The sequence below is a fragment of the Berghia stephanieae genome, chromosome 2 (genome assembly GCF_034508935.2).
Source record: "Berghia stephanieae isolate SIO BIC M18660-M18661 chromosome 2, UCSD_Bste_1.3, whole genome shotgun sequence".
NCBI classification, from domain to species: Eukaryota; Metazoa; Mollusca; class Gastropoda; order Nudibranchia; family Aeolidiidae; genus Berghia; species Berghia stephanieae.
The window spans coordinates 85,080,307-85,096,385 of NC_088361.1; the positions used below are offsets into that span (position 1 = coordinate 85,080,307).

Below are 16,079 nucleotides of genomic sequence, written 5' to 3' on the forward strand. Positions count from 1 at the left end.
GTCATACCACAAGACGACATAGCCGCACAAATATGTGTCTTTGCTAATGCGGAAGTTAACTGGTTAAAATCGGTTTTTAAAAGATGATAATAATCAATCACCAATCGTAATATTATGTCATGTCATGTTAACCCTTTAGCAGCGAGACTGAATTTCATTCAACTCATAGTTTCCTCTATCTTATCTATTCATAACTACGGACCACAAACATAATCTATGGAGAAATAAATGCGACGCGGCTTGTTGTTCATCGGATTTCCATTCATACACACAAACAGGACACTCATAATATTGTCGCCGCACTCTGAACCCCCCCCCCCCCCCCCACCCCCCACCCCCTTGTACAAACACGTTTTCCCCCCAAAAAAATATTCAGAAAACACGTCCTTCAAATTAAATATCGATGGATTAACTCTCTTACTACCAGCCATTTATGATGTACAAAAGAAATCTGAATAAGAAAAATGTTGGTTGTATCGTAAGGAATGTGACGATTTTCCTATCGTTGGTAAGGAGAGGGTTAAAATGACCACCATCTTGTCAAAAACTGTTAATGTTTGACTTCAAGGAAAGTCTTCAAGAAAGTCTCAGAGTTGGAGAGTTTTTGACGAGATGAGGATCATTTTTATTATCATCATCATCATCTTTATTATTATTATTATTATTATTATTATCATCATCATCATCATCATCATCATCATCATCATCATCATCATCATCATTATTATTATTATTATTTTTATTATTATTATTATTATTATTATTATTATTATTATTATTATTATTATTATTATTATTATTATTATTATTATTATTATTATTTTAATCGATCGATAATGGGAGGGATGAGTTTCCTATTTTAAAAAAAAGTGTTGGGTTGTTTTTTTTTCCTGAGTACTGTTGCAGACGTGTACACTTTCTTTACAAATTCTTCCGCTCATAAATCGATGTTAACATCGCGTGCATTCCTAGTGCACTCTGGCTTACGTTATAACAAAAGACATTGTTTTTATTTTGACCAGAAATATAAGGATTATCTCAGAATATCGGTCGATTAAAATGGCCGACACCTCGTCAAGTCAAATCAAATCAAATCTGAAACTTCTTAGACGAGACTTCGGGTATAAGAGGGGGTCCTTATAGCTCAATGGTAGAGCATTCGCTTCACACGCGAAGGGAGGGACCGAGATCGATCCTGGGTCAAGTCGAGAGGATATTTTTCTTTGGGGTTGTATTTGACACTGTGTTTATATATCATAATATAGTTCTAATCAGTTATCTATTTAGATCTATACAGTATACAGTATTTAAACACAATACCAAATATCATCCCAATTCCCTTTTGTTGTGTGCTGAAATTCCTCTTTCGGCATTGAAATTCCTCCGAGTGGTGTCTGACATTCTTGTGAGTCAATTTGAAAATTGGCGTCTCTGCTATAAAAACCGGAATAAACTCCGGCTTCTTTGGCCTAATGGCTCTTTATGAAAGGCTACTTTTTCAGGTTTTTAGTAATTTCAGTTTTTAGACTTTATGGCATATTGAAGGTCATTTGAATCGATGGATATTTGAAGTTAACAATTTTCTAGCCAAAGTATTTTTTTAAAAAAGCGTTTGATAAAATTAAGACAAAACACTCGTCGGTGTCTTGACAGTCAAAATGATGTTGTGTCGGGGAGAAGAAAGGAAGTCATTTAAAAGGATTAAGTGGTTTGTAAAACACGTGAATTACAGCAGTGTGTGGGGAATCAAACAAACCAATCTGCGATTGGAGAGATCAATAAAACCTGTACGAAGTCACATCGTCTGAGTCATCGCGAATCTCTCTTTTCTCTCTCTCTCTCTCTCTCTCTCTCTCTCTCTCTCTCTCTCTCTCTCTCTCTCTCTCTCTCTCTCTCTCTCTCTGTGTGTGTGTGTGTGTGTGTGTGTGTGTGTGTGTCTGTCTCTTACACCCCGCCCACGTCAAAGAACAAAATGGAAAAAAAAAGACAGACAACAAAAGTAAAAAGAGGGAGAAAACCCGCCCCTCCCTCCCTCTCTCTCTTTCTCTCCCCCCCCCCCCCCCCCCCCCCAAAGAAAAGAGCCCAACAACAACAAAAAAAAAAAAAACAAAGAAAGGAAACAAGAACAAGAATTAAATAAAAAACAAACAAAAAAAAAAAAAACAAAAAACAAACAAGCCAAAAAAAAAAAAAAAAAAAGAAAAAACCAAAACAGTCTTCATTGTTTGAACTTTAAAAAGATATGAAACGTAGTAAACAGGTGAAATAGTGTCTTAATGCCTGTGAGTAAAAAGAAAAATTGCCTGGTTTTAGGAACATCAATATTTTTCTATTAACTATTTAAAATTCCCATTTCGGTTCTCCTATTTTCAACTTAAATGGAAAAAAATTGCACGTCATTTCTGTTGTGATTGTTGAAGTATGATACGAATTTCAGTTTCTATATTTATTTTTAACCTTTTGACTTTGTTTTCAAATCACTTTTGAAGTAGGCTAAGTGGGAAGGAAAGTATTGAATGTACAGTAAGCAGGAAAGAGGAAAAAAGGGACGCTCAAAGACAAGATGGTTGGATAGGATAATGGACGATATGAAAGAACTGGGCCTGGAGGAAGATGATGCCATGAACGAGATGCATTGAAATGTGGCGTTCATTATGGCAACCGTGCAAAATGCGGGATAAGCTGAAAGAAGCAGAAGAAGATTGAAATCACTTTTGAGGCTTGGCAAAACGTTTGGGGAAAATGGAGAAAAAAAATCAATGAAATTTGACGTATGTAGTTTCAATAATAAACCATTCTACGAACTTTTATGACGAAAAAGGTGGTAATTAATAATAAGAACTAGAATATCTTTACAGTTATTTAAAATGATCCATCACATTTCAAAGGGCCACAACTCGGATAGCACCAAAGATACAAACCTGAAAATACTCATCCAATCAAAAGAAATTATCTTTTAAAGTTATCTTTTAGAAACAGGAAGTTCCATTACACTCAAACAGGTAGTTTTAAGAATATTGCGTCCTGAAAAATAAAGAATTATAACATGAGGGTTTATTCAAAACAGTTCATCGAATTTCAAAGGGCCACAGTGAGCAACGAAGAGACAAACCTGAAATACACATCAAATTAAAAGACATTTTATAGTTTTAAGTATTAGTCACAGAATGTTTCATTAACCTCAAACAAGTACTGGCGTACTCTGGAAAAACACATATATGTAAAAATTTGGCCAGAAAACTCGTCCTTCAAATATCGACCGATTTAAATTACTTCCATCTTGTCAAAAACTCTCAAATCCGGGACTTCGGCAAGAAGTGGCTTGACACATATGTTGTATTTTATAATAAGTGTTCAGCATGACTTTCTTTCGTGATAATTTGAACCTTGGCTAGTCAAGCCTCACTTTCTCGATAGTTGTCTCTCCGATAGAGTTAACAGGAGCCACAATTTGGTCCTTTTTCGTTGACATCATATTTATCGTTTTGGATGAACCATTTTAGCGGACGAAGTGGCCGACGAGTGGTTAAAGCATTGCACTGTGACCCGGAAGGTCCCGGGTTCGAGCCCCGCTTCGGGCACTTTCGTTTATTTTCTTCCTTGAGCAAGATTATTAATCCCCAATTTGCTCACTTGGACAACATGGGTGATTTCCTGTTGACCTCAGACACCCTGTTTGATGGATTATCTATATTCCTTCGTGGAATGCCTAGGCAACGGTATCTTATGACGCAGGGGCGGAAGGGCGTAAGAAGATAATTTTGAATAACTCTTGTATTTTAAAAAGGACGATGAAGGAATTTCAACACCCCGGCCCATCCTCCCTCCCCCGACTATTGATAAGCTCTGTTCGACTTGATGCGACTTATTATGAGCGACCACAATTTATGGAATGTAGCACTTCACAATGTTGGCTTTTTTCGTCTGTTTTCGTCTCGCGTCCTATTAGCAAAAAGTGGCTTGACACATAGGCTATGTTTTAAATTTATTCTCTTTCTTTTTTTTCTCTCTCCTCTTTATCATATTTTTCCTTTTCTTCTTCTTCTTCTTCCCTCTACCTTCTTCTTCTTCTTCTTCTTCTTCTTCTTCTTCTTCTTCTTCTTCTTCTTCTTCTTCTTCTTCTTCTTCTTCTTCTTCTTCTTCTTCTTCTTCTTCTTCTTCTTCTTCATCCACCACCTCCTCCTTTCCTTTTTTCTTTCTCTCCTATTTAACCCCCCGACCCACTTTTCTCCCAATAGAGCCGCCACTGATCCCAAGAATTCTGGCCATCATCCCAATTTCCTCAGCACTAAACTTCTCTTCATTCCAGAATTACAATGAAATGTCAAATCGTGCCCGTCAACTGGTCGGGCTCATTGACATTTGTTTTAATCCAACACATTTTTGGTCTCTTAAGCTCGTGTATTTTTTCTTCTCTCATTCCGTTCAATTCATTAATTAGATTTTTAAAATAAAAAAAAAAAAATGAAGTAATTTTTTTCAGAGCCGGAGTTTATCCCCGTTTAACAAATTTCCTTTTATGAGATGAATAATTATTATCTTATCTTAACTTCTATAGCGTTAAATGGACGCTAGCAATATGATTCAAAAGTCTGATGTCACGTCCAGCAACGAGCAGCTTGGTTCTAAACAAAGAAAATCTGTACTTTTTATTCTTCATGCTGGCTAGAACTTTTATTTCACTTGTCATGTAATGGAAGTGCCACCATGAAAAATCTCGGCTTATGTTTCTGAGTTTGTTTAACTTTACTTTCTTTCCTTGAATAACTTTTATTTATTGGAAAACGGTGAGCACCCTCAAGAATTGAGATAGTATCTGATAACGATGTAGACCCCCTGAGCCATAAGGCTAATTGAGCCGGAATTTATCTCTTTTTTTTTTCCATTGTGGCATAAAAGGGACCTAGCATTTGCTTGTCATCTTTTGGGTAGAGATCATACTCCCCCCCCCCCCAAAAAAAAAAAAAATAAATAAATAAAAAAAATAAAAGAAAGAATTGTCTGCGTCCCGGATCGATGCCGGTCTCTTAACGTATGAGGCCAGTTGAGCTATCTCTCTCTCTCTCTCTCTCTCTCTCTCTCTCTCTCTCTCTCTCTCTCTTCTCTCTCCTCTCTCTCTCTCTCTCTCTCTCTCTCTCTCTCTCTCTCCCCCCCCCTTTCCCATGGAGGATGGAACTATTATTTGTACTCCTGCCAGTTTCACTGATCAATCGCTGTTTGTTTTATACTAATTTCCTTTGTTTAACATTATCTTTGGGTGCGTGTGAGCGAAGATAAAATTATATATTATCCCATTACCTCGACCTTTTTTTGTTGGATACGTGGCTTTGATATGACCACAATGTTGTTACGAGTGCCGCCAGACTTTCCATAATGTAAACGAGTAAAATGACTCCGGAGAAATAGATGGGTCTTCTGGGTGTATTATTATTATTATTATTATTATTATTATTATTATTATTATTATTATTATTATTATTGTTATTATTATTATTATTAATATTATTATTATTATTATTATTATTATTATTATTATTATTATTATTATTATTATTATTATTATTATTATTATTATTATTATTATTATTATTATTATTATTATTATTATTATTATTATTATTATTATTAATCTATGTATTTATTTTTTTTTTTTAATTATCTATTTACTTTTGAACTCACTGGGTGTTATAGGGCGAGGTTCGATGCTTACAAAATACATTATTATTAGAAAATAACGAATCTCCTTCAGAAATATATATGTCCATGACATACGTTTAATCAGAGGTTTATCAAAACAGGGGTTAGATTGGCGGTGCGAGGGGGAGCGAGGAGGGGAGGGTGCAAGGGGAGTGAAATGTGATATAAATGTTTCGGGGTGACCTCAAATTGGCAAGGATAAACCCTGAAAATTGATGGCGGCATCATCAGATGATGTACCAGACATTCCATTCCCCTGATCGTGGCCTAGACCAGTCAGTCACGCAACTTGAAATAACAAGCGGCTGAATAGCAGCAGTCCAGCTCATTCATGGGCTTTGGTTTTTATTTCAATATTTTTATTTTTTTTTAATTTTATTATTTTTGTTGTTGTGTGTCGTTTGATGTCCATTGGCGGTTATAAATTCTCTGTCGTTGCGTTTTGCTTGTGCCTTATTCAAGGACACGCGGACATATTTTGTTTCATTGTTATTTTTGTGTTGCTTTTTGGTCTTGTGGTTACGAAACTTCGAATTCGCTCGCTCTTGGTCGCACAAAGTTGAGTTGTTGGGGCAAAAACAGGTTCTTCCTTTACTCACATTCTCCCACCAAATTCTCCAGGTGTCAAATAAGTACATATCCGATGACACCGTTGTTTCTGTCGAAAGGAAAACTTTTTTGGACAATGATTAGTTGAAGATTTGACAGTAAGAGTTATCGTTGTGGTCGGGATGTTATTACCGGTCAAAATATATATTTTTAAAAGTAAAACCGGATGCTCTAGAGGAAAAATAATATTGAAGTGCGACGGTTTTTTTTCATATTACGCTGTGGCGAAATCGGATTTACCCCCAAACCAGAGAAGTATAATAATATCCGATTCTTATACACTCTTGCTTTTTGGAATTCCGGACGTTTTCCGAACTGCTACACGAGCTTGCGACTACGCGTTGGGAACAAAGCTCGAATTAGTAAACGCAAGAGTGTAAGAAATCTTTTATTCTGCCCCTTAATTGATTCCGATTTCGTCATCTCTGGGCAAAAGACATTTTCAAAAATATTCAAATCATACTTCTTTTTTTTTTTTTCAAAAACCTAATTCTAATGACATTAAACATTTGATAATCTTACGTCACAATTTATATTATTGTAAACTTGATATCATCACGCGTTACTATTTAGGGAGAGGGGTAGAATCTTATCCATAACATAATGTCCTCTGGATATCCAATCGTTTGATAGGTGTAAAAAGAAAAATGATAATGGATGTTGTGGTTGACCTCAAATTGTCACCCGTAACCTCTGAAATCGATGACTTCGATCAGATCTTGTACCAGACATTCCCTTCTCCGATTAGGGATCGGCCAGTCACGCAACTTAAAATATTTAAGTGGCTGGATAGCAGACCAGGCCTGTACAATCTTAGCATTTATTATGATATTAAAAAAAAAAAAAAAACAACAAAAAAAACACAGTTTCTGTTTCTGCTCATCTGTGATTTCTTGCGTGGAAGCCACTCCTTTGCGTTTTGCTTGTGTTTTGTTCAAGGACAAGCAAGCGTATTTTAAAATTCTCCTTCTTCTTCTTCTTCTTCTTCTTCTTCTTCTTCTTCTTCTTCTTCTTCTTCTTCTTCTTCTTCTTCTTCTTCTTCTTCTTCTTCTTCTTCTTCTTCTTCTTCTTCTTCTTCTTCTTCTTCTTCTTTTTCTTCTTTTTCTTCTTCTTCTTCGTCGTCGTCCTCCTCCTTCTCCTATTCCTCCTCCTCCTCCTCCTGTTCCTCTTCCTCCCCTCCTTTGCGATGTCCCAGGCTTAAGAGCGTTTGCCAAGCTGAGGGTCATTTAAATCAATCGATTTTTGAAGGACGAGTTTTCCGACCAAATTTTTAAATACGTTTCCTTCCAGAGTATGGCAGTTCACTGGTGTAAGGGATTGAAACAGGTGGTAAACGCATTCACTGAATCATATATATAATATTGGATGGAATAGCGTGAAAGCCAAGATTTTTTTCATCAAGACGGTGACAGATCGGAATAGGAAAGTAGAAGACTTGAGCTTTGGGTTCTAACCCCCATTCGTTTTCATCTCATGGTTCATGCTTGGTCTATCCATCTGGCCGAGGGAAGGCTGTGGGGTGACAGTTAATCTCGGGCTTCAAGGGTGAAAAGGAGAAGAAGAAGATGAAGATGAAGAAGAAGAAGAAGAAGAAGAAGAAGAAGAAGAAGAAGAAGAAGAAGAAGAAGAAGAAGAAGAGAGAAGAAGAAGAAGAAGAAGAAGAAGAAGAAGAAGAAGAAGAAGAAGAAGAAGAAGAAGAAGAAGAAGAAGAAGAAGAAGAAGAAGAAGAAGAAGAAGAAGAAGAAGAAGAAGAAGAAGAAGAAGAAAAGAAGAAGAAGAAGAAGAAGAAGAAGAAGAAGAAAGAAGAAGAAGAAAGAAAGAAGAGAGAAGAAGAAGAAGAAGAAGAAGAAGAAGAAGAAGAAGAAAGAAGAAGAAGAAGAAGAAGAAGAAAGAAGAAAGAAGAAGAAGAAGAAGAAGAAGAAGAAGAAGGAAGGAAAGAAAAGAAGGAAGAAGAAGAAGAAGAAGAAAGAAGAAGAAGAAAGGAAGAAGAGAAGAAGAAAGAAGAAGAAGAAGAAAAGAAGAGAAGAAAGAAGAAGAAGAAGAAAGAAGAAGAGAAGAAGAAGAAGAGAAGAAGAAGGAAGAAGAAGAAGAAGAAGAAGAAGAAGAGAAGAAGAAGAAGAAGAAGAAGAAGGAGAGAGAAGAAAGAAGAAGAAGAAGAAGAAAGAGAGAAGAAGAAGAAGAGAAGAAGAAGAAGAAGAAGAAGAAGAAGAAGAAGAAAGAAGAAGAAGAAGAAGAGAAGAAGAAGAAGAAGAAGAAGAAGAAGAAAAGAAGAAGAAGAAAAGGAGAAGAAAGAAGAAGAAGAAGAAGAGAAGAAGAAGAAGAAGAAGAAAGAAGAGAAGAAGAAGAAGAAGAAAGAAGAGAGAAAGAAGAAGAAGAAGAAAAGGAGAAGAAGAAAGAAGAGAAGAAGAAGAAGAAGAAGAAGAAGAAGAGAGAAGAAGAAGAAGAAGAAGAAGAAAGAAGAAGAAGAAGAAGAAGAAGAAGAAAGAAGAAGAAGAGAAGAAGAAGAAGAGAAGAAGAAGAGAAGAAGAAGAAGAAGAGAAGAAGAGAAGAAGAAGAAGAAGAAGAAGAAGAAGAAGAAAGAAGAAGAAGAAGAAAGAAGAGAAAAGAAGAAGAAGAAGAAGAAGAAGAAGAAAGAAGAAGGAAGAAGAAGGAAGAAGAAGAAGAGAGAAGAGAAGAAGAAGAAGAAGAAGAAAGAAGAGAAGAAGAAGAAGAGAAGAGAAGAAGAAGAAGAAAGAAGAGAAGAAGAGAAGAAAAGAGAGAAGAGAAGAAGAAGAAAAGAAAGAAGAAGAAAGAAGAAGAAGAGAAGAAGAAGAAGAAGAAGAAGAAGAAGAAGAAGAAGAAGAAGAAGAAGAAGAAGAAGAAGTAGTAGTAGTAGTAGTAGTCTCAACTCGCCAAAAAAAAAAAAAAAAAAACCAACCAAAAAAAACAAAAACAAAAAACAAACAAAAATCCCTCTCAAACCTAAGACTTCACGGAAGTTCAAGGTTTGAGAGTTTTGACAAGATGAGGGTCATTTTAGGCGACCGATATTTAAAGGATGAGTTTTCTGGGCGAATTTTTTAAATGCATGTCTTTCCATAGTATGGTAGTTAACTGGGTTATAAGGGATTGAAACAGGTGGTAAACGCATTCACTGGATAAAAGAGATTATATTGGATGGAATAGTGTGAAAGCCAAGATTTTTTTCACCAAGACGGTGACAGATCGGACTAGGAAAGTAAAAGACGAGCATTGGGTTCTAACCCCCATCCGTTTTCATCTCATGGTTCATGCTTGGTCTCTCCATCTGGCCGAGGGAAGGCTGTGGGGTGACAGTTAATCTCGGGCTTCAGGGGGAAGAAGAAGAAGATGGAGAGGAAGAAGAAGAGAAGGAACGATTGGAATAATCGACTTTGATTATTTTCTTCTTTTTTTTTTGCTTTCTTCCTTTTCATTTCCCCAATTATTGCCGCGAAGTGTCCTCTTCTGCCGTACTACGAAAAAAAAAAAAATAATAATACATTAAAAAGTTTTTGTCCTTGAAATTGCGATCGATTAAAACGACTCTCATCTCGCCAAAAAAAAAAACACAAAAAAACAACCCTCTCAAACCTAAGACTTCACGGAAGTTCAAGGTTTGAGAGTTTTGACAAGATGGGGGTTATTTTAGTCATATCGATATTTAAAGGATGAGTTATCTGGGCGAATTTGTAAATATGTGTTTTTTTTCCCCCTCAGAGTACGGCGGTATTGATCCTACCCTCTGTCATTCTGGCCCGGAACTCAGGACCCCTCTCCTTTTTTCTTTTTTTTTTTTACAATAAATTCATCTATTCTTATATTCTCTCTATATATTTTATTAGATTTCCCCCGTTATCTCTTAAATATGATAATGCACATTGTAATATAGACCGTGTGAAATCGCTAACGGTGCGAAATCGAATTGTCTTTTATGATAATGAATATATCTGTCTTGTTTTTAAAATATTTTTTTTTAAGAGAAAGAAATATTTTGTCGCTTCCTCCTCTCTTAATACTCTTCAACAGTCGTAACGTCACTTCCTTCCTAATGACGCATGGTAATTTAGTAACACTGGCTCTAAACTATCGGAACAATGGCGGACGCCCGTATGAAATATTTCTCCGGCGAGCATAAAAGCGTATCCAGAGGGAAAAAAACCCCGTACATTTGATCATGTTTTGACTTTTACACATTCTGATCACAAGGCATATGAAAATTTCTAGCCAGCATGAAGAATAAAAAGTAATGATTTTCTTTGTTTAGAACCAAGATGGCCGCCGTTGCCGGGCGGCGTGACATCAGACTACTGAATCCAATAGGATTCAGTAGTCGGAACGTCACTTCCTTCCTAATGACGCATGGTAACTTAGTAACACTGGTCTAAACTATCGGAACAATGGCGGACGCTCGTATGAAATATTTCTCCGGCGAGCATAAAAGCGTTTCCAGAGGAAAAAAAACCCATAAATTTGATCATGTTTTGATTTTTACACATTCTGATCACAAGGCATACGAAAAGGGAACTAAAAGTTCTAGCTAGCATGGAGAATAAAAAGTAATGATTTTCTTTGTTTAGAACCAAGATGGCCGCCGTTGCCGGGCGCGTGACATCAGACTACTGAATCGTATTGTACAGGTCTTGTTCTACCGTTTGCCATTGCGTACTGTTAAGATTTCCAACATAATATAGAAAGAAAGACGTTGAAGGCACTCGAGTCTTTGTTATTGTTTTTTATCATCCATGTTTATGAGTAAATCTCACTAATCTGTTTTAACCAGACTATGAACGTTCATGGTTACACAGTTTTGTTTGTTGGTCCGTTAGACTTCCGGGTGGCAATGTGTTGTGAGTTTCTTAGCCAAGCGCACAGTATCTATAGACGTCTTCCAAACGTGTAAGACCTCTCTCTCTCTCTCTCTCTCTCTCTCTCTCTCTCTCTCTCTCTCTTTCCCTCTCTCTCTGACACACACACACACACGCTCTCTCTCTCTCTCTCTCGCTCTATCTATTTCTCTCTCTCTCTCTATCTCTCTCTCTCTCTCTCTCTCTCTCTCTCTTTCCCTCTCTCTCTGACACACACACACGCACTCTCTCTCTCTCTCTCTCTCTCTCTCTCTCTCTCTCCCTAATAAAAGACCACCGAGGCTTCGTCTACTCCTCCTTTCAACCCCCTTCTTCTGCTTCTCCTCCTCCTAGTTCTCCTCCTCCTCCTCCTCCTCCTCCTCCTCCTCCTCCTCCTCCTCCTCCTCCTCCTTCTCTTCTTCTTCTTCTTCTTCTTCTTCTTCTTCTTCTTCTTCTTCTTCTTCTTCTTCTTCTTCTTCTTCTTCTTCTTCTTCTTCTTCTTCTTCTTCTTCTCCTCCTTTTTATTCGTTGTCGTCTCAATTTATACTGCTACCAAGTGTAAGAATTATTATTATTATTATTATCTAGCTGTCTAAGCTGTGATAACATTTATTCGTCCCTCAGACCAAATTTGGATTTGTGTATCTTGCGATGTTAAAAAAAAAGACTCCGATTATGTCGGGACTTGACTGCAGTACTCAATAAAAATCAATAAAACAAAACAAACAAACAAACAAACAAACAATAAATAAATAAATGAATAGATAAACCACCCCCCCCCCAAAAAAAAAACAAACAAACAAAAAACAAAAAAACAAAAACAAAACAAAACAAACAAAACAAGAACAAAACAAAATAAAACAAACAAAAACCAAAATTCAAATCAAAAAGAACGAAAAGACAAAAACAAAAAAAAACCCAAAAACAATAGCAAAACACGTTTAAATCAGTTATAACTTGTCCATCAAATATCGGTGGATTAAAATAGCTCTCATTTTAGAAAAAAAAAAAAAACCCTCTTTAATCAATCGATATATATTTAAAGGAGGAGTGTTCTGGCCAAAATCTCTCTCTCCCCCCGTGTTCTTCCACAGTTACGTCAGAGGAACGTCAAATATCTGGGGATGTACGTGGAATCATCATTTCAACCGGGGGATAGAAATACGTGGGGCGTAGGGTCATATAATTTGTTTGTTTAGGTTATTTAGGGAATTGTGGCTCCTTCCCTTCTTTCTCAAATACCAATATTATTACGCCAAGAGGTGCCTGTGCTTGTACTACGCAGTGTATTGCCTTCCGTGATCAATACTGGTTATTTATTATTGCAATATTGTAATGGGTAGGGGACTTTTTTTTTTCTAGCATCGAAAACAAGAACCTCCCCTCCTCTATAAAACTGATCATTCTTGTATTCGAAATAGGCACTGGAGATCTCCGAGTAAAGTTACCGATTGAGTTCACTTCTCTTCTTTAGTCGTGTAAAAGACTAAGAGCTTGCGGCTAACGTCTTGGATATTTCCTTCTTTTCTTGAAATGACATATGCCTTAACAAAAATAAAAATGAACACACACCTTGAGATTATTAAAGGGTATTCATATTTTTATTTGCTTTTCAATTACTGGAAAATCGTGAACCATGCCTGGAACTTAGAACTACCAAGGATATTCTTAATGATGTAGAAAAGCTGTCGAGAAGACAGACACCACTGTATGCAATGGTTGCAATGGTTAAAAGCATGGAAAATTCCATGGTTTTGACACTTGGTCAGACAAGACAGTTTGTGCAAGACAGTTATGTAAGGCACGATGGATTGTTAAGAGAAAAGAATAAGACGACAAAAATAAATGCGGCAGGACATCAAGGAATTGACAGTTTGACAGTATACGACTGGTAGTGAGAAAGCCAATGACCACGATGGGTGGCAGTGGCACTGGATTGCGGCTTCGAAGGCTGCATACCGCAAGTTCCCCCCCCCCCCCCCCCCCCCCCCCCCCGACGACCATCTGTCATAGGGTTTGGTATTGGAATGAATGAGTAGTCCTTCGGAGCCTTTGAGCCGGAGTTTATCCCATAGCATGAAACGAACAATAGAAATTTCTTGTCACTCTTTGAATAGGACGCTAGTGTATCGCAAAGTACATTCCGCCAAATCTAACAGACTCATCTAGCCAATTACGGGTGAGTGGACAGGAGGGCCAGAAAAAACAAAAAACAAAAACAAAAACACTCTCTCCTCATTGCGTGTGAAGCGAGTGCTCTACAAACTGAGCTATCGGAATCCCCGAATGAGTGAATGATATAAATGAATGGTTGATATAACGCTTTCTAACCATGTTCCTCTCTTTTGTGATCGACAGGTATTGGAGGTGGTGAGGGGTAATTATGATACCCTGACCCTCAAGCTACAGGACAGCTTGGACCAATTTGAGAGGTACGGGGAGAAACCGTGGGAGACGCCATTCTTTACCACACAGGTAATCTTTTATCTTGTTTTAATGAACGAATAAATAAGTAGATCATTCAATACATCGATCAGTCAATAAGTGGATGATGAGACAGGCGTGATTCAGCGGTATAGTCTGTGCTTCGCACCCGAAAGGTACCGAGTACCACTCTACCGTCTAAATGTGTGGCGAGTCACCTCGTTCTAGCTCACTTTGGGGAGATGCACTGCGGCGGCTAAGGCCTGGGTTATTCCAGTCTCCCTTTAGAATTGACCCTAAAGTAGACAAATTTCCCCTGGATATAAAAGGAATTTTTATCTATTTTATTTTATGAATGAATAAATAAATGAATAGATAAATAAATGAATGTTAGAATGACATTTCTCGCCCTGCTACGGTGTAAAATGAGTACATACCCGTCCCGTAACTGCGTAGTCTCCTTTTAGTTTAATTATAATGACACACCTATTTGTTTTCTGTTTCAGGTACGCACAATCATAGGAGACCTTCGGAAATCCGTCAGCAACCTGAATGCTTTTCAGCAGGAGGCGCTTACGGAGTTGGCCACCATTAATTCTTAGAATTGTTGTCTTCGTCGTTGGTGTTATTGTTTGTACTGTCGTCGTTGTCGTTGTCGTCGTCATTGTTATCGTTGTTTTACACCTTCTGTCAAATCATATTTGTAGATATCGTATATTCTAAATGTCTTATTACTTATTGTCAAAGCGTTTTGCGGCTTAGATGAAAGGCTCTATTTAATTGTTGTTGTTGTTTTGGTTGTCGTTGTAGTTATTTTTGTTGTACTTGTTTTGATTGTTGTTGTTGTTGTATTTGTTGTTTTTGCTGTTATTGTGGTGGTGGTTGTTGTTGTTATTGTGGTTGTTTATGTTGTTGTTGCTGTTGTTTTATTTATTCTGAAAGTCATGTTTACTCCATTTGAACACAGGGTCGTGTTTTGGGGTTAACTAACAAATAATATCGATTCGGGCGTCATAGATAATCTTTTCATTTTATATGCTTTCATTGTTTATGTATAAAGAAACTAAAAAAAAAATGAAATAAAAGATAAAAAGATTAATTGTATTTATCATCAGATGATTTTTTTATAATTATAAAGGCAGGTATGTTATCTGAGAAAAGACTGCAATAGCCACAGTGCTGCCGCCTCTGCATAAAAAAAAACAAAAAAACACAAAACAATCCGTATTTTAAATTTTGGCCAGAAAATTCGTCCTTTAAATATACCGACCTGTTAAAATGACCTTCATCTTGTAATAACATCTCAAAACCTAGGACTTCAAGGATGACGTCACGGAAGTCAAAGGTTTGAGAGTTTTTTATGACAAGATGGGGATCATTTTAATTTATAGATGTTTCAGGTACGCACAATCATAGGAGACCTTCGGAAATCCGTCAGCCGAAGGACGTTTTTCTGACCAAAATTTTACATACGAGTTTTTTTTTTCACAGTGTTCAGAGTGTGGCCGAGTGAGCATGTACTGCCGTGCTCTGAAAAATAATACGTTTTAAAAAAAATTTGGCCAGAAAACTCGTCCTTCAAATGTCGATAGATGGAGTCCCATGTTTGGGAGTTTATTTGTTTTTTTTTGTTTTTTGTTTGCAAGAGATGGGGATCTCATGTAAGGGAGATTTTTTATTTATTTATTATTTTTTTCAAAATATGGGGGTCATTTAAATCGATCGTTATCTGAAGTAGGAGTTTCCTCTAATATTTGCAGGATACTCAATAATTTGTATGAAATGGAATGGCTTTGTGGTCATACTAGTGATATGGCACTTGCCATTGGGCCGGATGGTCCAGGATCGAGTCCCACTCTGAGCGGTACATAATTGAGTCCTTGGAAAGGACTTTTAAACTCACATTCTTTCACCATACTCAGTTTTAGAATAAGTACCCGGCTAGTAACAGCGTTGTATTGTGATATCGCCTAACAGTAGGCGTCATGTCTTGTCCTACATGTTAAGTGTTGCTATTAGCTGGATACACTCTTGTACAGCATTTTGCACATGTGTAGTGGATATTGCTCTATTGAAATGCCCTTTTTTTATATTTACCACTGTCCCAATAATCATCAAATTTATTTCAATTCTGTATATATGTGAGGAAGTGACTTTCCAAGTCGCATTTTCAATGTTTCCAAGAAAAGTGCAATTTTTTTGTTCGTTTATTTGGTGATTTAAAGAGAAAAATACTTGTATTCTTTGCTCTTTAGAACAATCCAGGAATTTCCTTTTTCCGGCTGAAGATAAAATTGGAAAATTGGCTGTTTGAAATTTTCAAGCTGACCTTGTTTGGTATTGATGAGTTGATTTTTTTCAATATTTGGTTGTTTCAAAGGCAACAGTTAAGGGAAAGCCAGATGGACATGTATTCTTTTCTATGCTTTAAGGGTGATACCATTTGATGTAGAGAAGCTTTGCACAAAATGTTTTCATAAATAGTCGTCATTTCAAATAAAGGGA

The 16,079-nt window shown here is 36.8% G+C and overlaps 1 protein-coding gene across 2 annotated transcripts in view; it reads left to right on the plus strand.

The window, feature by feature from the left end:
- The window catches only part of LOC144965712 (armadillo-like helical domain-containing protein 3), a 45,170-nt gene extending 30,348 nt beyond the window's left edge, over window positions 1-14,822 (plus strand). For both annotated transcript variants that reach the window (XM_078901319.1, XM_078901321.1), the window contains exons 26-27: window positions 13,509-13,625; window positions 14,081-14,822. In XM_078901319.1, coding sequence (XP_078757445.1) covers window positions 13,509-13,625; window positions 14,081-14,176 — 213 coding nt within the window. In that variant the 3' untranslated portion in view covers window positions 14,177-14,822. The remainder of the gene's footprint in view (window positions 1-13,508; window positions 13,626-14,080) is intronic.
- The last annotated feature ends 1,257 nt before the right edge of the window (window positions 14,823-16,079 follow it).